Source organism: Anomaloglossus baeobatrachus, chromosome 3, assembly GCF_048569485.1.
Source record: "Anomaloglossus baeobatrachus isolate aAnoBae1 chromosome 3, aAnoBae1.hap1, whole genome shotgun sequence".
Lineage (NCBI taxonomy): Eukaryota > Metazoa > Chordata > Amphibia > Anura > Aromobatidae > Anomaloglossus > Anomaloglossus baeobatrachus.
Genome location: NC_134355.1, coordinates 231,308,395 through 231,330,644, shown reverse-complemented (window position 1 = coordinate 231,330,644; position 22,250 = coordinate 231,308,395). Strand labels below are relative to the sequence as shown.

The 22,250-nt window shown below is 46.2% G+C and overlaps 1 protein-coding gene across 2 annotated transcripts in view; it reads right to left on the bottom strand.

Moving 5' to 3' along the window:
• NUP133 (nucleoporin 133) overlaps window positions 1-22,250 on the bottom strand; it is a 584,654-nt gene that overhangs the window by 404,786 nt on the left and 157,618 nt on the right. For both annotated transcript variants that reach the window (XM_075339754.1, XM_075339755.1), the window contains exon 8: window positions 47-117. In XM_075339754.1, coding sequence (XP_075195869.1) covers window positions 47-117 — 71 coding nt within the window. The remainder of the gene's footprint in view (window positions 1-46; window positions 118-22,250) is intronic.

Below are 22,250 nucleotides of genomic sequence, written 5' to 3'. Positions count from 1 at the left end.
TGTATAGAAATATAATTAAAATCTATCAATATATATAAGAACTTACCTGCTCTGATTTAAATCCAAATAAGAAACGTTGATGTTTTCTTTAATTTCTTCATAGTTACTTTCAGAACCCTAAAAAACAAAGAATTAATGTTTTTTTTCAGTTCCATATTATATCTGATTTTTGTTGCAAGAGCCCTACTTATATTTGATTACGAATTAAACCCACATACTGATGCAGTCTTTTTTCTAATCTGTTTTTAGTTTATTGGAACTTTTACTATTGTAAAAAAAAACCTTGTAAAAATTACGCCATCTTGTCTTGCAAAAACACCAAGCAGCCATATAGCTCCATCAGAAAAATAAAATAAATAAAAAAGCTATGGCTCTTAGAACACAGTAACATAATTTTTTTTTTTTTTCCAATAAAATTGTTTTTATAGTGTGGTGAAAAGTGGCAAAATATATGTGGTATCACTGTTTTTGTACTGACCCAAAGAATAAAGCAGTCTTATTTTTACGACATGCTGAACGGCGTTTTAACCCCCCCCCCCAAAAAAAAAATAAAAAAAATCATGGATCACTTTCTTCTTGATTCCGCCTCACAAAAAGCAGAACAGAAAGCAATCAAAAAACATTATGTGACCCAAAATAGTAGCAATAGAAACGCTAACTCATCCTGCAAAAAAAAAAACAAGCCCTCACATGACTGCTGACAAAAAAAATAAATAAAAACTGTAAACTTCAAAATGAAGTGATTTTTTTTTTTTTTTTAAATAAAACTCTTTAGTGTGATTGTAGCAAAACCTTATAAAAAAAAAACAAAACAAAAACAAAAAACTATACAAATATGGTATCTCTAATCATACTGATCTGATGAATAAAGTCGCCTAATAAGTTAGGGTGGTGTCACACACAGCGACGACGACGTCGCTGCTACGTCACCATTTTCTGTGACGTTGCAGCGACGTCCCGTCGCTGTCGCTGTGTGTGACATCCAGCAACGAGCTGGCCCCTGCTGTGAGGTCGCAGGTCATTGCTGAATGTCCAGCTTCATTTTTTGGTTGTCGCTCTCCCGCTGTGTCGCACACATCGCTGTGTGTGACAGCGAGAGAGCGACGAAATGAAGCGAGCAGGGAGCAGGAGCCGGCGTCTGGCAGCTGCGGTAAGCTGTAACCAGGGTAAACATCGGGTAACCAAGGGAAGACCTTTCCCTGGTTACCCGATATTTACCTTCGTTACCAGCGTCCGCCGCTCTCGCTGCCAGTGCCAGCTCCCTGCTCTCTGCACATGTAGCTGCAGTACATATCGGTTAATTAACCCGATGTGTACTGTACCTAGGAGTGCAAGGAGCCAGAGCTAAGCAGTGAGCGTGGCTCCCTGCTCTCTGCACATATAGTACAGCGACGCGTGTCGTTATGATCGCTGCTGCTTCTGCTGTGTTTGACAGCTAAGCAGCGATCATAACAGCGACTTACAAGGTCGCTGTTGCGTCTCAGAAAATGGTGATGTAACAGCGACGTCGTTGTCGCTATGTGTGAACCCAGCTTTATACTGCAAGTTGAATGTCGTAAAAAAATATTAATAAAACTAATTCTTAAACTGCTGTGGATTTGTTTCCTCCAAAAGATCACAGTAAGACTCCGCTCACATTTACGCTGCACTCTATGCTAAGCGCTTACACCGGGGATTACGTGTAAATCTCTGAAAATGCGATTCAGACAAAATTGCCAAGAGAAAATTCATTGTACTGAGTCAGAGGGAGTAGTCTGGCAGTGTCAATCTTATTAGCTGTGCACAAAAGTGCGGTCAACAACAGTTTTGTGCACCTTTGAAAAGACAGAAACCGCTGAAAAGAGGCCAAACAGTCTGGAGTAACTGCTGCTTCACTAGTGAATAGATCCAATGGAGGTTTCACCTCAATGACATATTTCGGAGATGTACATAGTAAACCTGATGTAAATGCTCAGCAAAGAGCACAGGAAAAATGTGAACCGTTCCATAATGTTCTGTACTCCAAATTGCCTCGAAATAGCATTCAACTCAACCCACAAAAACACAAGTCTCCACTCAAGTACGTCATCTGTTAAGGGGGGGCTGTTATACGGGCTTTCACATTACTGGTAGCACAAAGATTATGGAAAAGCGCGATGGCTACCCCAAAAAAAGGAATCCAGCAAAATCTGCACTCTCAGAACTAAATGCCCCCTCCTTTCTCAGTCCTAGTGTCCATAAACAACATTTAATGCCCACGTGTTTGTCATTTCTGCAATGAAAAGAGCTTGTTTGTGGACGACACCCATGGAGTCAAATTACTACTACACCTGTAGAGAAATTCCTAGAGGGATGTAATTTCCAAAATGGGGTTAAAAGAGAGATTTTACTCTTCTGACACTTAGTGACTCTGTATAATGAGTCTGCAAACTATTGTACGAAAGTTTGTACTCCAAGAGTCAAATAGCGCTTCTTCCCTCTGGAGTCTTGCCATATGGCTACTGTACGAGGTATTGTCACATTTAGCAGAAATTGTGTAAAAAATTTTGGTGCCATTTTTACCCATTTTCTGTGTGAAAATGTCAAATCTGGAGCCAAAATAAAATTCATGTAGTAAAACCTTAGATGAATTCATGAGGGGTGGGGGGGGGGCAGCAGTTTGTAAATTTTGGATCACTTATGGCGGGGTTCTGCTGTTCTGGCACCTCAAGGGCTCTGCCATAGTGAAAACCCACAAACTGTAAGAGCAATATCTACAATATAACAGTGCTACAGTCATATGAAAAAGTTTGGGCACCCCTATTAACGCTAACCTTTTTTCTTTATAACAATTTGGGTTTTTGCAACAGCTATTTCAGTTTCATATATCTAATAACTGATGGAGTCAGTAATATTTCTGGATTGAAATGAGGTTTATTGTACTAACAGAAAATGTAAATGTGCAAAAGTATGGGCACCCTTATCAATTTCTTGATTTGAACACTCCTAACTACTTTTTACTGACTTACTAAAGCACTAAATTGGTTTTGTAACCTCATTGAGCTTTGAACTTCATAGGCAGGCGTATCCAATCATGAGAAAAGGTATTTAAGGTGGCCACTTGCAAGTTGTTCTCCTATTTGAATCTCCTATAAAGAGTGGCATCATGGGCTCCTCAAAACAACTCTCAAATGATCTGAAAACAAAGATTATTCAACATAGTTGTTCAGGGGAAGGATACAAAAAGCTGTCTCAGAGATTTAAACTGTCAGTTTCCACTGTGAAGAACCTAGTAAGGAAATGGAAGAACACAGGTACAGTTCTTGTTAAGCCCAGAAGTGGCAGGCCAAGAAAAATATCAGAAAGGCAGAGAAGAAGAATGGTGAGAACAGTCAAGGACAATCCACAGACCACCTCCAAAGACCTGCAGCATTATCTTGCTGCAGATGGTGTCAATGTGCATCAGTCAACAATACAGCGCACTTTGCACAAGGAGAAGCTGAATGGGAGAGTGATGCGAAAGAAGCCGTTTCTGCAAGCACGCCACAAACAGAGTCGCCTGAGGTATGCAAAAGCACATTTGGACAAGCCAGTTACATTTTGGAAGAAGGTCCTGTGGACTGATGAAACAAAGATTGAGTTGTTTGGTCATACAAAAAGGCGTTATGCATGGAGGCAAAAAAACTCGGCATTTCAAGAAAAACACTTGCTACCCACAGTAAAATTTGGTGGAGGTTCCATCATGCTTTGGGGCTATGTGGCCAATGCCGGCACCGGGAATCTTGTTAAAGTTGAGGGTCGCATGGATTCAACTCAGTATCAGCAGATTCTTGACAATAATGTGCAAGAATCAGTGACGAAGTTGAAGTTACGCAGGGGATGGATATTTTAGCAGGACAATGATCCAAAACCGCACTCCAAATCTACTCAGGCATTCATGCAGAGGAACAATTACAATGTTCTGGAATGGCCATCCCAGTCCCCCAGACCTGAATATCATTGAACATCTGTGGCATGATTTGAAGCGTGCTGTCCATGCTCGGCGACCATCAAACTTAACTGAACTGGAATTGTTTCGTAAACAGGAATGGTCAAATATACCTTCATCCAGGATCCAGGTACTCATTAAAAGCTACAGGAAGCGACTAAAGGCTGTTATTTTTGCAAAAGGAGGATCTACAAAATATTAATGTCACTTTTATGTTGAGGTGCCCATACTTTTGCACCAGTCAAATTTTGTTTAAATGCGGATTTCACATTTTCTGTTAGTACAATAAACCTCATTTCAATCCAGACATATTACTGAGTCCATCAGTTATTAGATATATGAAACTGAAATAGCTGTTGCAAAAACCCAAATTGTTATAAAGAAAAAAGGTTAACATTAATAGGGGTGCCCAAACTTTTTCATATGACTGTACTTCCTTTCTAGGCTTTGCACGGTGTCTCAAAAGTTGGCTATTGGCTTACACAGGAAAAACGGCACAATAAATTATATGGTCCACTTTCTCCAGTTGTGTTTTGTGAAAATGAAAAATTTGGGGCTAAAACATTTTTGTGAGAAAGATGTATTTCTTTTTTATTATTATTATTTTCATGGCTCAACAATGCAAAATTCTTTTAAGTACCTGCAAGTTCAACGTAACCACAACATCTCTAGATAAATTTCCTCAGGGGTGTATTTTCCCAAAATGGGGTCACTTGTGGGGAAACAGTGTTTCCACTGTTTCAGCACATAAAGGGCTCTGCAGATGCGAAATGGTGTCCGCTATTTATTCCAGCCAATTTTGTACTTCAAAAATGTAATGGTGCTCCTTCCTTTCCAAGCCCTGCCGTGCACCCAAACAGTAGTTTTTAACCACACAGGGGGACATCCATGTGTGGAGACACGGGGCTCAGTGGGTGATCTTGTCCACTGAACCAGCCGCCTTTAGAAAGACAGCGTGGCTCAGGGCTCATCCCAACTGAACGCCGGCCTCCTTAACCGTGGGCGGAACACTACTCAGACAACACAGGGTGAGGGAACCACAATAATTAGACTTTATTGGATCCCCAAACGATTAACGGCACATAACACAACCAGCAAAACACAAATGTAACAGGCAACAGAGTCTCACCCTTCCGCTGGCTCACCAGGGATTTAGAATGTCCATGCCTCAGAGGTTCCAGGGCTACTTACTCCACTCTAGCAGCACCCCGCTTTCGGCGGGCACCCACCGAGAAAGGAATAATGCCAGATGTAGGAAGCTGCCTGAGATCTTCAAAGTCTGTAGCAGGTGACTGAACTGTCCCAACCTGAGTGTCCTGCTTAGGTAGTCCTGGTATGATGATATAATCCTGGCAGCCGGAGTCGAAATCCCTAGACTGTGGATATGGCTCCAACCGGAACCGGAGTCCCTAGATTGAAGCCACAGGGTATCCTGATCCTCTAGTCAGCTAAGAGCTTAGACTGGATCCATCAGCATCCATCAACAACCACCTGGTGGCTTAAAGGAATCCCTTTTATAGCCACAGCCTTCCACTTGCATACACTGCGTCCTCATCGATTGGTTGGACAAGATCGCCTCTCCCATTGGATGAATCTCAAGCTGCATGGACAATGTTCATCCAAATGATGTCTACAGAAAGACTGAGGGTATACATGTAGTCTGGAAAGCACAGACTAGACAATGACTACTAAGGTAATTACATTAGCAATACACAACTACAATACAATGAGTACTGGAAGGGTCTGGAGAAACAATAGTTAAGCAAACATGACTTAGCACACATAAGAACAATACGTCTGGCTGAATGTTAAGAAACTTAAACCCATGAGAGGCATTGGGTGTCCATGTCGTCACACTATGTACTCAGGAGAAATTGCACAACACATTGTATGATCTGATTTCTCCAGTTAGTCTTGTGAACATGAAAAATTGGGGAACATTTTGGAACATTTGGGGGGGGGGGTGAATCAACATTCCTTTAATTCCTCTGAAGCATTTCAATATTCTTTTTGAATGTGGTTTTGAACACTTTAAGGGGTGTAGTTTTTAAAATTGCGTGATCTTTAGGTCTTTTCTGTCACATAGGCCCCTCAGTCAAATCAAATATGATGTGGTCTCTGAAAAATTGGATTTGTTAATTGTTAGAAAAATGAGAAATTGGTGATAAACTTTGAACCCTTCTAAATTCCTAACAAAACAAAAACAATTGTTTCAAAAATTATGCTGAACCCATGATGTACTAGAACAGCAGTACCCTCCCATAATTGGCTCCATTTTACAAAACTACACCCCTCAATGATTTCAGCTAAGGATGCAGTGATCATATTACAGGTGTCACAGAATTTTATACCATTGAATGGTGGTGAAGAAAAAAAATTAAATTATATTTTTCACTCAAAAATTATGTTTTAGCCCCAGATTTTTTATTTTCACATGGGTAGAAATGGCATCAAAGAGGGAGCGGAGCGATGTAGCGTGGAGAGCGGCCACATGGAGGCAGAGTTCCCAATATATTGATCATATCATAAGGTAATACTCCGGGTGTGCGGACTCCCCTGCCCCAGCAGCTGTCTCCATGAAGTTGGGATTGTGACGACATGGACACCCAATGCCTCTCATGGGTTAAAGTTTCTTAACATTCAGCCAGACGTATTGTTCTTCTGTGTGCTCTCTCATGTTTGCTTAGCTATTGTTTCTCCAGACTCTTCCAGTAATCATTGTATTGTAGTTGTGTATTGCTAATGTGATTACCTTAGTAGCCATTATCTACTCTGTGCATTCCAGACTACATGTATACCCTCAGTCTTTCTGTAGACATTTGGATGAACATTGTCCATGCAGCTTGAGCTACATCCAATGGGAGAGGCGATCTTGTCCAACCAATCGATGAGGACGCAGTGTATGCAAGTGGAAGGCTGTGGCTATAAAAGGGATTTCTTTAAGCCACCAGGTGGTTGATGGATGCAGTCTAAGCTCTTAGGAGCTGACTAGAGGATCAGGATATCTTATGGCTTCAATCTAGGGACTCCGGTTCCGGTTGGAGACCATATCCACAGCCTAGGGATTTAGACTCCGGCTGCCAGGATTGTATCATTATACCAGGACTACCTAAGGAGGACACTCAGGTTGGGACAGTTAAGTCACCTGTTACAGACTTTGCAGACCTCACACAGCTTCCTAAATCTGGCATTATTCCTTTCTCGGTGGGTGCCAGTCAAAAACGGGGTGCTGCTGGATTGGAGTAAATAGCCCTTGAACCTCTGAGGCATGGACATTCTAAATCCCCGGTGAGCCAGCGGAAGGGTGAGACTCTGTTGCCTGTTACATTTGTGTTTTGATGGTTATGTGTTATGTGCCGTTAATTGTTTGGGGATCCAATAAAGTCTAATTATTGTGGTTCCCTCTCCCCGTGTTGTCTGAGTAGTTTTCCGCCCACGGTTAAGGAGGTCGGCGTTCAGTTGGGATGAGCCCTGAGCCACGCCGTCTTTCTAAAGGCGGCTGGTTCAGTGGACAAGAGCACCCACTGAGCCCCGTGTGTCCAGAATTGATCTCCCTGGGTTCCAGAGGAGCAGAGCGGACGCTCCGGCCTGGCGGGACTCCCACACAATCCGTCGGGGAAGTGGCTCCCTAGCACGGACCGGCGGCCATCTTGGAGGTGCGCTGTGAGGAGACGCCGGCTGCAGCAGAGAGCTTCCTCCCTCCACCCAGCGGCACATCGGGGAAGGCAGCGTCGCTGAGCCAGGCACCGGAGGATGGGGATCGGCGGTGAGTGCACGACAGATGGGCCCTGCATCTTCCCCTCCCCCATCAGTGCCCACGCCGCTGGCCATCTTCTTCTCTTCCCTGCTACCCTGTGTGTGGGTGACCAGCTCCGGAGCCAAGCCTGGGGACTAGACCCTGGATACAGGGTTAAGGGCAATGGCAAAGGGTCTCCAGCACTCCTGGGTAGATATTGCTTTGGCTCTGCAGGGCTTGGCAGAGCATTTTGCCCACCTCTTCCTGGATTATAAAGAGAAGGGGGACAGAAGGGATCTGCCCCCCCCACCTCGGCTCCTGCTCTACTGGAATATAGAGCTTAACACAGCTCGGGCCCCCATCTACAAGATTAGCCCTCGCTTGGAGCCCTGACCCTCTATCTGTAGACAGGATCGGGACTGCTGTGCTTTTAAAAAGGGACATCACTACATCTGTTCCTTGGCCACTTCTATTGTACGTAATGAGTCCTTCCAAAAATGCCAGTGCTGCTGATAAGCTGAAGGAGTTTGCCAGAGGAGAATCCTCTGACTCGCCACGGGCCCTAAGAGGTAAACCCTCCACCCCTGCTAAGGGTACAGATTGCTGCAGATCTCACCCTCCTGATAGTGGAGAGCAGGGGGAGGGAGACCGGACCCTCAAACAAGTCTTTTAGCAACTTCTCCAGGCCATATCCCTATGCACGACATAACTTTCAAGGCAAATCGAGGAGGTGCATTCTGAAGTGGGACTGCTCCGACAAGATCTGCAGGCCTTGAGAGGCCGAATCACGGAGGCTGAGACCTCCTATCCCACTTTGAAGACACTGTAACCCCTAGGTCTTCCAAACCATCTAAGGTGGCGGGATCCATGAACGCCAGGCGACAGAAAGCGGACGACTTAGAGAACAGAATGTGTTGGAACAACATCCGCGTTATAGGACTTCAGGAGCATTCAGAGGGTCAGCGGCCTGAGCAGTTTCTGGAAGAATGGCTCAAAACCAACCTGAGCAATGACTTCTCCACGACCTTTGCCGTGGAGCGAGCTCAGAGTCCCTACGCGATCTCTCAGGCCCTTCCTGGCACAACTTCTCAATTGTAAGGACAGGGATACAGCTTTGCATCTGGCCAGGCAGAAAAGACTGCTAAAGTATGATAATGCCACAATTTCTATCTTTCCTGATTTTCCAGTGGATCTCCAGAAGCAGAAGAGCCTGGTTTTTGAACGTCAAAAAGTCACATCATATATTCAATGGTCTACTCTGCTTGCCTCCGGATTATCCACGAGATAAGTAGCAATATACAATAAGAAAATCCACAATAATAACAGACAAATTAGCTGGACCAATCACTGAGCTAGAAATAAATGACATAAAACGTAGCTTTTACTATTCAACATATAAAAATGAACAGTAGTTCATAAAAGAGTTAAAACCAGGGTAACAATAGTCAAATTATAAGGACAACAGATGGGCCTAAATGTGAGGAGTATAGAGACCCTAAACAATACGGACTGCCTCAGCTGGCTTGAGATCAAATGGACGATCATGCCATCATAAGCACTATATCAAACTGAAGAAGAATAATCATATACACACAATACAGTTTATCACATTAAGAACCCCAGTTATGGGAAAATATTCCTGTGTGTATTATAGGCAGATACTCAAATACTGAGGAATTATAAATAGAAAGTATTCCTCTCTGATAAGGAATGGTCTTACCACATCCCAGAGTAATAGGCAGGCATTATGCAGGTTACCGGCTCAGAAAAGGGGGGCTGTCACTCAGCACATCAGATCCCATACAGCCAAATAACCTCTATCAGGCAAAATCTTAGGTTCCCACTCCCAACGTTTCAAACTGGATTATCAGGGGAGTCCAAGTGGGATATCAGCAGTGGACGTCACTAGGCATCGCTTTCACATGACCCTCCACAGGTGCCCAAATCACTACAATATCAATAAGCAAATATTAGAAAAACGCCCAGGGAACTGCCAATCAGGCCGCATTTATCGTGCCCCATGGTTATATTAACTCACCGCATCCAGGCGTGTGTCAAACCTAATTCAAACTTGCCGCGCTTGGCATCTGGAGTGACGCTCCAAATATAGCACGGCGCATGCGCGGATTGGTTGAAATTATTGTGACGCGCACTCCCAGAATGCCTCCGGGCCGGAAGTTGCGCGTCATCTAAGGCAGCGTCGCTTGGAAGACGTCACCATCCTCACCCTATGTCATCACATCCGGGTGAGTGGAACGCAAACAGCTCCATTACATGGAGACATGCATTAACGCTGCCTAGCAACCTCGGTTCCAATTACCGTGGCCGCGATTATAGTTATCTGGCATTAGGCACAAATCCAAATAGAAATGCCGGTATATATAAGCAATATCACAGGTCAGGTTTGTAATGTAATAAAAAAGCACTAGGCTAGTGCAGCCAAAAAGATGTAGAAAAAGAGACGAAAAAAGAGAAAACCGGAAGTTGCGCGTCATCTAAGGCAGCGTCGCTTGGAAGACGTCACCATCCTCACCCTATGTCATCACATCCGGGTGAGTGGAACGCAAACAGCTCCATTACATGGAGACATGCAAAAAGAGAGGGATTAAAACAGAGAGCTTATTTTAAAAAAATAGCGAGTCTATTCAAATAGCTATTGAAACACAGGATCAATAAAGAGTCAGTGTTCCGATGGGACCCGGGGAGAGAGGGCCAATCTACAGAAGGCGGCCAGCAGGGCTGGAGGGGTAACAACCGTGTAAACCACCAAGGGGGGGGAGAGGGAAACGGGGGGGGGGGGGGGGAAGGAGGGGAAACAGGACAAAAGCATCAAAACAGGGTTCCCAGAGGACGACAGGGCCGATGGAACAGGAAACTAGGGTGCATACTGGCCACTGACCCGAAGTATAATTGCACACTACCTAACATGTGGGGGTCGGCCCCCTACCATACCATACGCCCATGGTGCCCCCACTCGGGCGTCGACTTTCCCTCCTAGTAGGACCCTAATCCTAAGGTGCTCCTAGGAAAGGGGAAAATGAAAGGGATTCATTTAATCCCATTGGCACCATAGTATCCAGGGTGTAGATCCAGAAGCATTCCTTCTGTAGGATGATCTTGTCCCAGTTTCCACCGCGCGGGGGAGGGTGGATCAAATCGATACCCATTACCCTAAAGCTTCCCAGATCGCCATTATGGGAGGTATTAAAGTGTCTTGCCACTGGTGTATCATTTTTGTTGATGATGTCATTCTTATGTTCCCCCACTCTGCGCCTCAGCTCCCTGATGGTCTTGCCCACATACAGCTTCCCGCAACCACAGCTTACCTTGTACACCACCCTCTTTGATTTGCATGTTATAAATGACCTCAAAGAGTATACTTTACTGCCTGTTGAGTTTTTAAATTCTTTTCCTTCCTCTACATACTTGCAATTGATGCAGTCATAGCACTTAAAACAGCCTTTAACATCACTTTTTTTCTTGGCTGATTTATTGTCTTCAAAGTGGCTATGGACCAATCTGTCACTCAAAGATCTCGCCTTTCTAAAAGTGACAGATGGGTGACCCGAAAGATGTTTGTCGATTGCAGGGTCCATATGTAATATGGGCCAGTATTTAGACAGTATTCTCCTTAGGTCCACTGCACCATTATTAAATGTTGTGATAAACCTCAAGGTGTCCGGGGTGGTGACATTTTGACGGTTAGAATGTAGTTGGCCACTGCGATCCAAACTACATGTAGTTTGGATCGCAGATGAAAGATGAAAGAAAACATAAATTTTATATTAGGGATCTTCAAGACTTTAAAGACAATAGGGTTTACATTCCATCTAGTAACCGAACTCCTAGACAGAGTGAGACAGATTTTTCCTCGCCACTGCGATCCAAACTACATGTGGACTTATACGCCTTCATGATGACCTGCTCAGGATAGCCCCTCTCTCTCAAGCGTCCCATCAGGTCAACTGACTGTGTTTCAAAGGCAGCATCATCTGAACAATTTCTCCGCATCCTTGTAAATTGTCCCTTGGGGATCCCCCTCTTCCGGGAGCCAGGATGGGCACTCTCCCATTTTAACAGGGAGTTGGAGGAGGTGGCCTTTCTATACGTTGTTGTTCTTAGACGGCCCTCTGGTCCTTTTTCGACCAAAACGTCGAGGAACGCCAACTTATCTCCACCTACTTCACTAGTGAAGCGTAGGCCTATGTTGTTATTGTTCAATTTAGTCATGAACGCGTGGAAATCCACCTCCGAGCCCTTCCAGATAACGAAGACGTCGTCTATGTATCTAGTCCATAAGACGACGTCCTCCGTATCCATCAGGCCACCAAAGACCACCTTCTCCTCCCACCAGCCCAGGAGGTGGTTAGCATACGATGGGGCATAGCACGTCCCCATCGCAGTCCCCCTGAGCTGATGGAAGAACCTCCCATCAAAGGTGAAAACGTTCCTGGTCAAACAAAAAGTGAGGGCCTTGATGACAAAGCTATTATGCTGCATATATTGGTTCCCTCTAGCGCTGAGGAAATACCTCACTGCCTCCACCCCAACCAATCCGCGCATGCGCCGTGCTATATTTGGAGCGTCACTCCAGATGCCAAGCGCGGCAAGCTTGAATTAGGTTTGACACACGCCTGGATGCGGTGAGTTAATATAACCATGGGGCACGATAAATGCGGCCTGATTGGCAGTTCCCTGGGCGTTTTTCTGATATTTGCTTATTGATATTGTAGTGATTCGGGCACCTGTGGAGGGTCATGTGAAAGCGATGCCTAGTGACGTCCACTGCTGATATCCCACTTGGACTCCCCTGATGATCCAGTTTGAAACGTTGGGAGTGGGAACCTAAGATTTTGCCTGATAGAGGTTATTTGGCTGTATGGGATCTGATGTGCTGAGTGACAGCCCCCCTTTTCTGAGCCGGTAACCTGCATAATGCCTGCCTATTACTCTGGGATGTGGTAAGACCATTCCTTATCAGAGAGGAATACTTTCTATTTATAATTCCTCAGTATTTGAGTATCTGCCTATAATACACACAGGAATATTTTCCCATAACTGGGGTTCTTAATGTGATAAACTGTATTGTGTGTATATGATTATTCTTCTTCAGTTGGATATCGTGCTTATGATGGCATGATCGTCCATTTGATCTCAAGCCAGCTGAGGCAGTCCGTATTGTTTAGGGTCTCTATACTCCTCACATTTAGGCCCATCTGTTGTCCTTATAATTGGACTATTGTTACCCTGGTTTTAACTCTTATGAACTACTGTTCATTTTTATATGTTGAATAGTAAAAGCTACGTTTTATGTCTTATTTATTTCTAGCTCAGTGATTGGTCCAGCTAATTTGTGTGGATTATCCACGAGGGCAAATCTTTGTTTGTTTCCACCACTGATGAGGCCGCCGAGTGGCTTCAATTGCACCCAGGGTGCAAGGGAAAGTGATTCTAACGTTCAGTCACTACCTTCCCCGCCTTGGCCGGTTATATCCATTTTCCGGGACAGAGAGATGGAGCAAGTATTCTCCTTTTGGGTATTACCTCCTGTTGGAGGTGTTGCTAAACCAACTGGAAAAGGGAATCTCTGTTGCTATGGAGGTTACAACAGCTATACCTCACACTGAGTACAGTGGCAGTATCCCCTTGTCAGTTTGAATTGAAGGGTACTGGACATTGCTCGTTTTTCGTTCTTATGTTCATATGTTCATATGTTTGATGCAGTGCTGGTTTAATGTGCTGATATCTATTGTTATTCTGCCAGTGACCGTGGTGCTAACCCTTTTCTTTTGCAGGATACAGTATAGAATTGGAAGCACCCGTGCACTTTGCGGTCTGTGGTCGCGGGTTTCTGGGCGGAGGATGGAGGTAACGGTAGTGGGCCGAAGTGGGTTACTCGTATTTCACTAGGGTCATGATGGGCTCTGTTGTCAAGTGCTTGGTGTGGAACGTGCGGGGTCTCAAATCCCCGAGCAAGCGATCTAAGGTCTTTTCACAGCTCCGGCGATACGTTCCCCACATAGTGACACTGATTGAAACACACTTAACTGGAGACACAGCTAAATTTGTACATAAACATGGGTACAGTGGTCCATACACTCATTTCATACAAGTTACTCACGGGGGATTCGCCTTGTTGATACACAAATCTCTAAGTTGGGATCGTCAGAAAGCCCGCAGGGATCCTGAGGGACGGTTTGTCTTTGTGCATGCTGTCATGGACTCTCATGAGTACGTCATTCTTTGTATATATAACCCTTCCTCTGCTAATTTAGCGATTATTAAAGGGGCGGTCAGCTTTGCGCTAAACTATCCAGATAGCCATGTACTGTGCATGAGAGATTTTAATCTGGTCATGGATAACAGCTTAGATTGGAGATATTCTCAGAATGGAACCTATGTGTTGCCATTGCCCCCCACAGCGCTCTCAGTTTATAAGAACGGAAATGGTTGGACCTTTGGAGGATATGTCATCCCAACACGTGAGAACATACTTGCCACTCTTCCACTAAGCATACGCTCCCTTGGTTGGATTATATATTTGGATCCAGTGGTCTGGCCATGTGGGTAGATCGCATCAGACACGGCAATAGAAGTATCTCGGACCATAGTCCTGTAATACTATCACTTAGATTTAGCAGATCGATGCAGAGACTTAAGTGGAAGTTAAACACCTTTTGGCTAAAACAAATTGGGCCTAAAGATAGGATCCCCGAGCAATTAGAATCTATATTATATATATATATATATATATATATATATATATATATATATATATATATAATTGCCTTATTCTGTCTCCAAAATTATGTCGTTACAGTGACAACCGTCGCATTGGTCGCTCGCCTCGCCTCCGCCCCCCTGCACAGATTGGCCGCTCGGCCAGGCTCCGCCCCCGCACGGATTGGCCGCTCGCCCCGGCCCCCTGCACGCATTGGCCGCTCGGCCAGGCCCCGCCCCCCGCATTGCCCGAACCCACACGGAGCCCCGACTCCCAGGTGACTGCTGCACCCCCGGAGGCCCACACCGGCAAGACAAAGTGGAGAAAAGCCGGATGTGTGAAACCACTAGCTTACCCCGGCTACCTGCACATGTGTGCCGGAGCTGGCGTGGGCTGGTAATCATGGTACACATCGGGTAACTATAGAAACCACTTTCCTTAGTTACCCGATGTGTAACATGGTTACTAGCTTACCCCGGCTCCCGACACACGTCAGCACTGTCGCTTTGAATAGTTACTTACCTTTTCTCCACTTTGTCGGATCCGGCGCGCTCCCGTGCACTGTGTACACTACAGTGGCCGCGCGACAAGCTCCGATCACGTGTTGTCATGTGACCGGAGCATGTGACCAGGAAGTTGCGGCGCGGCCACTGTACTGTACACAGTGTATGGCTGCTTTCAGACGTCCGTGTTTAATCAGGTACCAGTCACACGCATGGTTATGGTCATACGTGTGACATCCGTGTTTGCATGAGTGTGACAGGTACTGGAGAAAACACGGGTCTGTGAAATAAAAATATTTTTCATATTTACCTGCTTTCTCCGGGTCTGCTGCCTACAGCTCCTGGCCGCCTATCAACACAAACACACACACACACACACACACACACACACACAGCAGACACACATGGATACACCGAGCGCGTACACACATTGTGTACATGCATGTGCGCACACACTGAGCATACACACACACACACACACAGCAGACACATGGATATACCGAGCGTATACACACATAGCGCACATGCATGTATACACACACACTAAGCACATACACACATAGCAGACACACATGGATACTCCGAGCGCATACACACATTGTGTACATGCACGTACACACACACACACACACGCGCACAGACACACTGAGCACAGACACACTGAGCACAGACACACTGAGCACAGACACACTGAGCACAGACACACACACACACATAGCAGACAGACACACACACATAGCAGACACATGGATACACCGAGCGCATACACACACAGCGCACATGCATGTATACACACACACACACACACTCTGCTGTATACTCACCCAGCGATGCGGTCCCCGGCACTGAAGTCCCCAGCGCTGTTCCTGCTTCCAGCTCCTCAGGGCACTGAATATTCGGAAAGTATAATGAGCGGCGATAAGGAGCGGGAGGCAGCAGAGTCGGCAACAGCATCGCTGGAGAGAAGTAAATATAGAAAATATTTTTATTACAAAGACCCATATTTTCTCCGGTATGTTTTACACTGATGTCACACGGATCACATCAGTGTGCGATCCGTGACACATCCGTGCTGCCGGAGATGCCTGCGTGGTGTGTGCGTGCGGGGTCATGAAAAGTCACACGGTCCGTGTGAAAACACGGACGTGTGAGGCACATCATAGAAGAACATGGGTATGTGTGACATCAGTGTTAAAAACTGATGTCACACGTACCTAAAACACGGACGTCTGAAACCAGCCTATCGCAGCGCGCCGGATCCGACAAAGTGGAGAAAAGCCAGATGTGTGAAACCACTAGCTTACCCCGGCTCCGTTGCATTGGCCGCTCGCCTCGCCTCCGCCCCCCCCCCGCACGGATTGGCTGCTCGGTCAGGCTCCACCCCCGCATGGATTGGCCGCTCGCCCCGGACCCCTGCACGCATTGGCCGCTCAGCCAGGCCCCGCACCCCTCACGCATTGGACGCTCGCCCTGGCCCCGCCCCCCGCATTGCCTGAACCCACACGGAGCCCCGACTCCCAGGTGACTGCTGCACCCCCGGAGGCCCACACCGGCAAGACAAAGTGGAGAAAAGCCGGATGTGTGAAACCACTAGCTTACCCCGGCTCCGTTGCATTGGCCGCTCGCCTCGCCTCCGTCCCCCCCCCCGCACGGATTGTCCGCTCGGCCAGGCTTCACCCCCGCATGGATTGGCCGCTCGTCCCGGACCCCTGCACGCATTGGCCGCTCAGCCAGGCCCCGCCCCCCTCACGCATTGGACGCTCGCCCTGGCCCCGCCCCCCGCATTGCCTGAACCCACACGGAGCCCCGACTCCCAGTTGACTGCTGCACCCCCGGAGGCCCACACCGGCAAGACAAAGTGGAGAAAAGCCGGATGTGTGAAACCACTAGCTTACCCCGGCTCCCGGCACACATGTGCCGGAGCCGGCGTAGACTGGTAACCATAGTACACATCGGGTAACTATAGAAACCGCTTTGCTTAGTTACCCAATGTGTAACATGTTTACTAGGTTACCCCGGCTCTCGGCACACGTGTGCCGGAGCTGGCGTACGCTGTTAACCAGCGTACACATCGGGTAACTATGGAAACCGCTTTGTATAGTTACCCGATGTGTACCATGGTTACTAGCTTACCCCGGCTCCGTGCCCATTCAGATCGTGGTCTCCCACTGTCAAACACGCTGATGCGTGATGCACAGCAGGAGACCAACGAGCAAAAAATGAACCATCATTATTCAAGACTTCCTGATTATATTCAATCTGCTAACCTACATACACATTCTAGACTACCCGATACGTTAGAATTGGACCACCTTCTAGTGCTTTATAAATGTGCATGCGGGGTCTCAACTCGCCATCACCTTTTTGACTCTTAAGGCCTATTTATGTGGCTGCCTAATATAAACCATCTTCTATATTAAGATAACCTCTTCGCAGGAAGATGATGTGGCTGAACAAAGGGTAAACGAGGCAGAAAGGGTGTACATATCTAACCCTCTAATGATAAACTACAATGGCAATACGTGCAACACAGATGCAAAATCTAAAACGTAAATCATTTTTTACGCGATAGTCAAACTTAGAATTGGGCAATCAGTCCAGTAAGCTCCTGGCAGCATACAGTGCTGGCCAAAAGTATTGGCACCCCTGCAATTCCGTAAGATAATACTCAGTTTTTTCTTGAAAATGATTGCAATCACAAATTCTTTGGTATAATTATCTTCATTTATTTTACTTGCAATGAAAAAACACAAAAGAGAATGAAACAAAAATCAAATCATTGATCATTTCACACAACTCCAAAAATGGGCTAGACAAAAGTATTGGCACCTTTAGGGGCACTTTGTACACTACGACATCGCAAGCCGATGCTGCGATGCCGAGCGCGATAGTCCCCGTGATATCATGGTGATAGCTGCCGTAGCGAACATTATCGCTATGGCAGCTTGACATGCACTCACCTGCCCTGCGACGTCGCTCTGGCCAGCGAAACGCCTCCTTCCTAAGGGGGCGGGTCGTGCGGCGTCATAGCGACGTCACACGGCAGGCGGCCAATAGAAGCGGAGGGGTGGATATGAGCAGGACGTAAACGTCCCGCCCACCTCCTTCCTTCCGCATAGCCGGCCGGGACGCAGGTTGGAGATGTTCCTCGCTCCTGCGGCTTCACACACAGCGATGTGTGCTGCCGCAGGAACGAGGAACAACATCGTAACATCGGTCTTTCCCAATTCATGGAAATGACCGACGCTACACCGATGATATGATAACGACGCTTTTGTGCTCGTTAAATCGTATCAAAAATGCTTTACACACTACAATGTCAAGAGCGACGCCGGAAGTGCGTCACTTTCGATTTGACCCCACCGACATCGCACCTGCGATGTCGTAGTGTGCGAAGTGCCCCTCAGCCTAATACTTGGTTGCACAACCTTTAGCCAAAATAACTGCGAACAACCGCTTCCGTTAACCATCAACGAGTTTCTTACAATGCTCTGCTGGAATTTTAGACCATTCTTCTTTGGCAAACTGCTCCAGGTCCCTGAGATTTGAAGGGTGCCTTCTCCAAACTGCCATTTTGAGATCTCTCCACAGGTGTTCTATGGGATTCAGGTCTGGACTCATTGCTGGCCACTTTAGTAGTCTCCAGTGCTTTCTATCAAACCATTTTCTAATGCTTTTTGAAGTGTATTTTGGGTCATTGTCCTGCTGGAAGAACCATGACCTCTGAGGAAGACCCAGCTTTCTCACACTTGGCCCTACATTATGCTGCAAAATTTGTTGGTAGTCTTGAGACTTCATAATGCCATGCACACGGTCAAGCAGTTCAGTGCCAGAGGCAGCAAAGCAACCCCAAAACATCAGGGAACCTCTGCCATGTTTGACTGTAGGGACAGTGTTCTTTTCTTTGAATGCCTTTTTTTTTTCCCTGTAAACTCTATGTTGATGGCTTTTCCCAAAAAGCTCAGCTTTTGTATCATCTGACCAAAGAACATTCTTCCAAAACGTTTTAGGCTTTCTCAGGTAAGTTTTGGCAAACTCCAGCCTGGCTTTTTTATGTCTCGGGGTAAGAAGTGGGGTCTTTCTGGGTATCCTACCATACAGTCCCTTTTCATTCAGACGCCGACGGATATTACAGGTTGACACTGTTGTACCCTCGGACTGCAGGGCAGCTTGAACTTGTTTGGATGTTAGTCGAGGTTCTTTATCTACCATCCGCATAATCTTGCGTTGAAATCTCTAGTCAATTTTTCTTTCCCTTCCACATCTAGGGAGGTTAGCCACAGTGCCATGGGCTTTAAACTTCTTGATGACACTGCACACCGTAGACACAGGAACTTTCAGGTCTTTGAAGATGGACCTGTAGCCTTGAAATTGCTCATGCTTCCTCACAATTTGGATTCTCACGTCCTCAGACAGTTCTTTGGTCTTCTTTCTTTTCTCCATGCTCAGTGTGGTATAAACAAGGACACAGGACAGAGGATGAGTCAACTTTAATCCATGTCAACTGGCTACAAGTGTGATTTAGTTATTGCCAACACCTGTTAGGTGCCACAGGTAAGTTACAGGTGCTGTTAATTACACAAATTAGAGAAGCATCACATGATTTTTCAAACCGTGCCAATACTTTTGGCCACCCCCTTTTTTATGTTTGGTGTGGCATTATATCCATTTTGGCTTTATGACAATTTTTTTTTTTTTTCATTGAAGACAAATTAAATGAAGATAATACCAAAGAATTTGTGATTGAAATCATTTTCAAGAATAAACTGAGTATTATCTGACAGAATTGCAGGGGTGACAATACTTTTGGCCAGCACTGTAGCTCCTCTAATACTATACTTCAAATCCGTAAATACAACAGTAGCATAGTAACTTCCCCGGCAGATATATTTCAATACTTTATGGATTTTATACCTCCCTGTATAGGTCTAGGAGTAAGGCGACTCTAGGCGACTAAGCTGAACTCTGTAATCCTATAGGTTATCAACCCAGATCAAACGGGCTTTATGCCAGGTAAGAATACTTCCATAAATATCAGAAGAGTTCAGTTGGTTGTCCAATATAGTACTATAGTACCACTTCCTCAGCTCGCCCCCTATCTGTCGGTGTCCCTCAAGGCTCAGTTCTTGGACCCCTGCTGTTCTCCATCTATACCTTCGGCTTGGGACAGCTCATAGAGTCCCACGGCTTCCAGTATCATCTCTATGCCGATGACACACAGATCTACCTCTCTGGACCTGACATTACCTCTCTACTAACCAAAATACCACAATGTTTGTCTGCTATTTCATCCTTCTTCTCTGCACGATTCCTAAAACTTAACATGGACAAAACAGAGTTTATTGTCTTTCCTCCTCCTCACTCACCTCCTCCAACAAGCCTTTCCATCAAACTTGATGGTTGCTCACTCACCCCAGTCTCACAAGCTCGTTGCCTTGGAGTAACCCTCGACTCTGCTCTATCCTTCAAGCCACACATCCAAGCCCTCTTCAACTCATGCCGATTACAACTCAAAAATATCTCCCGGATCCGTGCTTTTCTTAACCAAGAATCCTCAAAAACATTAGTGCATGCCCTCATCATCTCCCGCCTCGACTACTGCAACCTCCTGCTCTCTGGCCTCCCTTCCAACACTCTTGCACCCCTCCAATCTATCCTAAACTCTGCAGCCCGCTTAATCCACCTCTCCCCTCGCTACTCCCCAGCCTCGCCACTCTGCCAATCCCTTCACTGGCTTCCCATCGCCCAACGACTCCAGTTCAAAACATTAACCATGACATACAAAGCCATGCACAACCTGTCTCCTCCCTACATCTGTGACCTAGTCTCCCAGTACCTACCTGCACGCAACCTTAGATCCTCACAAGATCTCCTTCTCTGCTCCTCTCTTATTTCCTCTTCCCACAATCGTGTACAAGATTTCTCCCGTGCATCCCCCATACTCTGGAACGCTCTACCTCAGCACATCAGACTCTCCACTACCGTGGAAAGCTTCAAGAGGAACCTCAAGACCCACCTCTTCCAACAAGCCTACAACCTACAATAGCCCTCAGCCCAGTAGACCACTGCGCAACCAGCTCTGTCCTCACCTATTGTACCATCACCCATTCCCTGTAGACTGTGAGCCCTCGCGGGCAGGGTCCTCTCTCCTCCTATACCAGTCTGTCTTGTACTGTTAATGATTGTTGTACGTATACCCTCTTTCACTTGTAAAGCGCCATGGAATAAATGGCGCTATAATAATAAATAATAATAATAATAATAATAATGGTGGCGGACAATAAATGGGCCTTGGCCTCGCTGGATGCGGCCAAGGCATTAGACTCCCTGGAATGGAACTTCCTGATGGCCTGCCTCCAGAACTTCGGTTTTGGCCCCCGATTCTGTGCTTGGATCCAGATGTTATATCGGGCCCCTAAGGCCAGAATGGTGGTCAACGGTGTGGAGACACGGGGCTCAGTGGGTGCTCTCGTCCACTAAAACCCGCCGCCTTTAGAAAGACAGAGTGGCTCAGGGCTCATCCCAACTGAACGCCGGCCTCCTTAACCGTGGGCGTAACACTACTCAGACAACACAGGGTGAGGGAACCACAATAATTAGACTTTATTGGATCCCCAAACAATTAACGGCACATAACACATAACCAGCAAAACACACAAATGTAACAGGCAACAGAGTCTCACCCTTCCGCTGGCTCACCAGGGATTTAGAATGTCCATGCCTCAGAGCTTCCAGGGCCGCTTACTCCAGTCCAGCAGCACCCCGCTTTTGGCGGGCACCCACCGAGAAAGGAATAATGCCAGATTCAGGAAGCTGTGTGAGGTCTGCAAAGTCTGTAACAGGTGACTGAACTGTCCCAACCCGAGTGTCCTCCTTAGGTAGTCCTGGTATGATGTTACAATCCTGGCAGCCGGAGTCGAAATCCCTAGGCTGTGGATATGGTCTCCAACCGGAAGCGGAGTCCCTAGATTGAAGCCATAAGATATCCTGATCCTCTAGTCCGCTCCAAAGAGCTTAGACTGGCTCCATCAGCATCCATCAACCTTCAACAACCCTGGTGGCTTAAAGAAGTCCCTTTTATAGCCATAACCTTCCACTTGGATACACTGCGTCCTCATCGATTGGTTGGACAAGATTGCTTCTCCCATTGGATGAATTTCAAGCTGCATGGATAATGTTCATTTAAATGATGTTCATAGAAAGACTCAAGTATATCTACATGGAGTCGGCAAGTCACCGACTAGACAATGGCTACTAAGGTAATTACATTATCAATACACAACTACAATACAATGATTACTGGAAAAGTCTGGAGAGCAATAGCTAAGCAAACATGACTTAGCA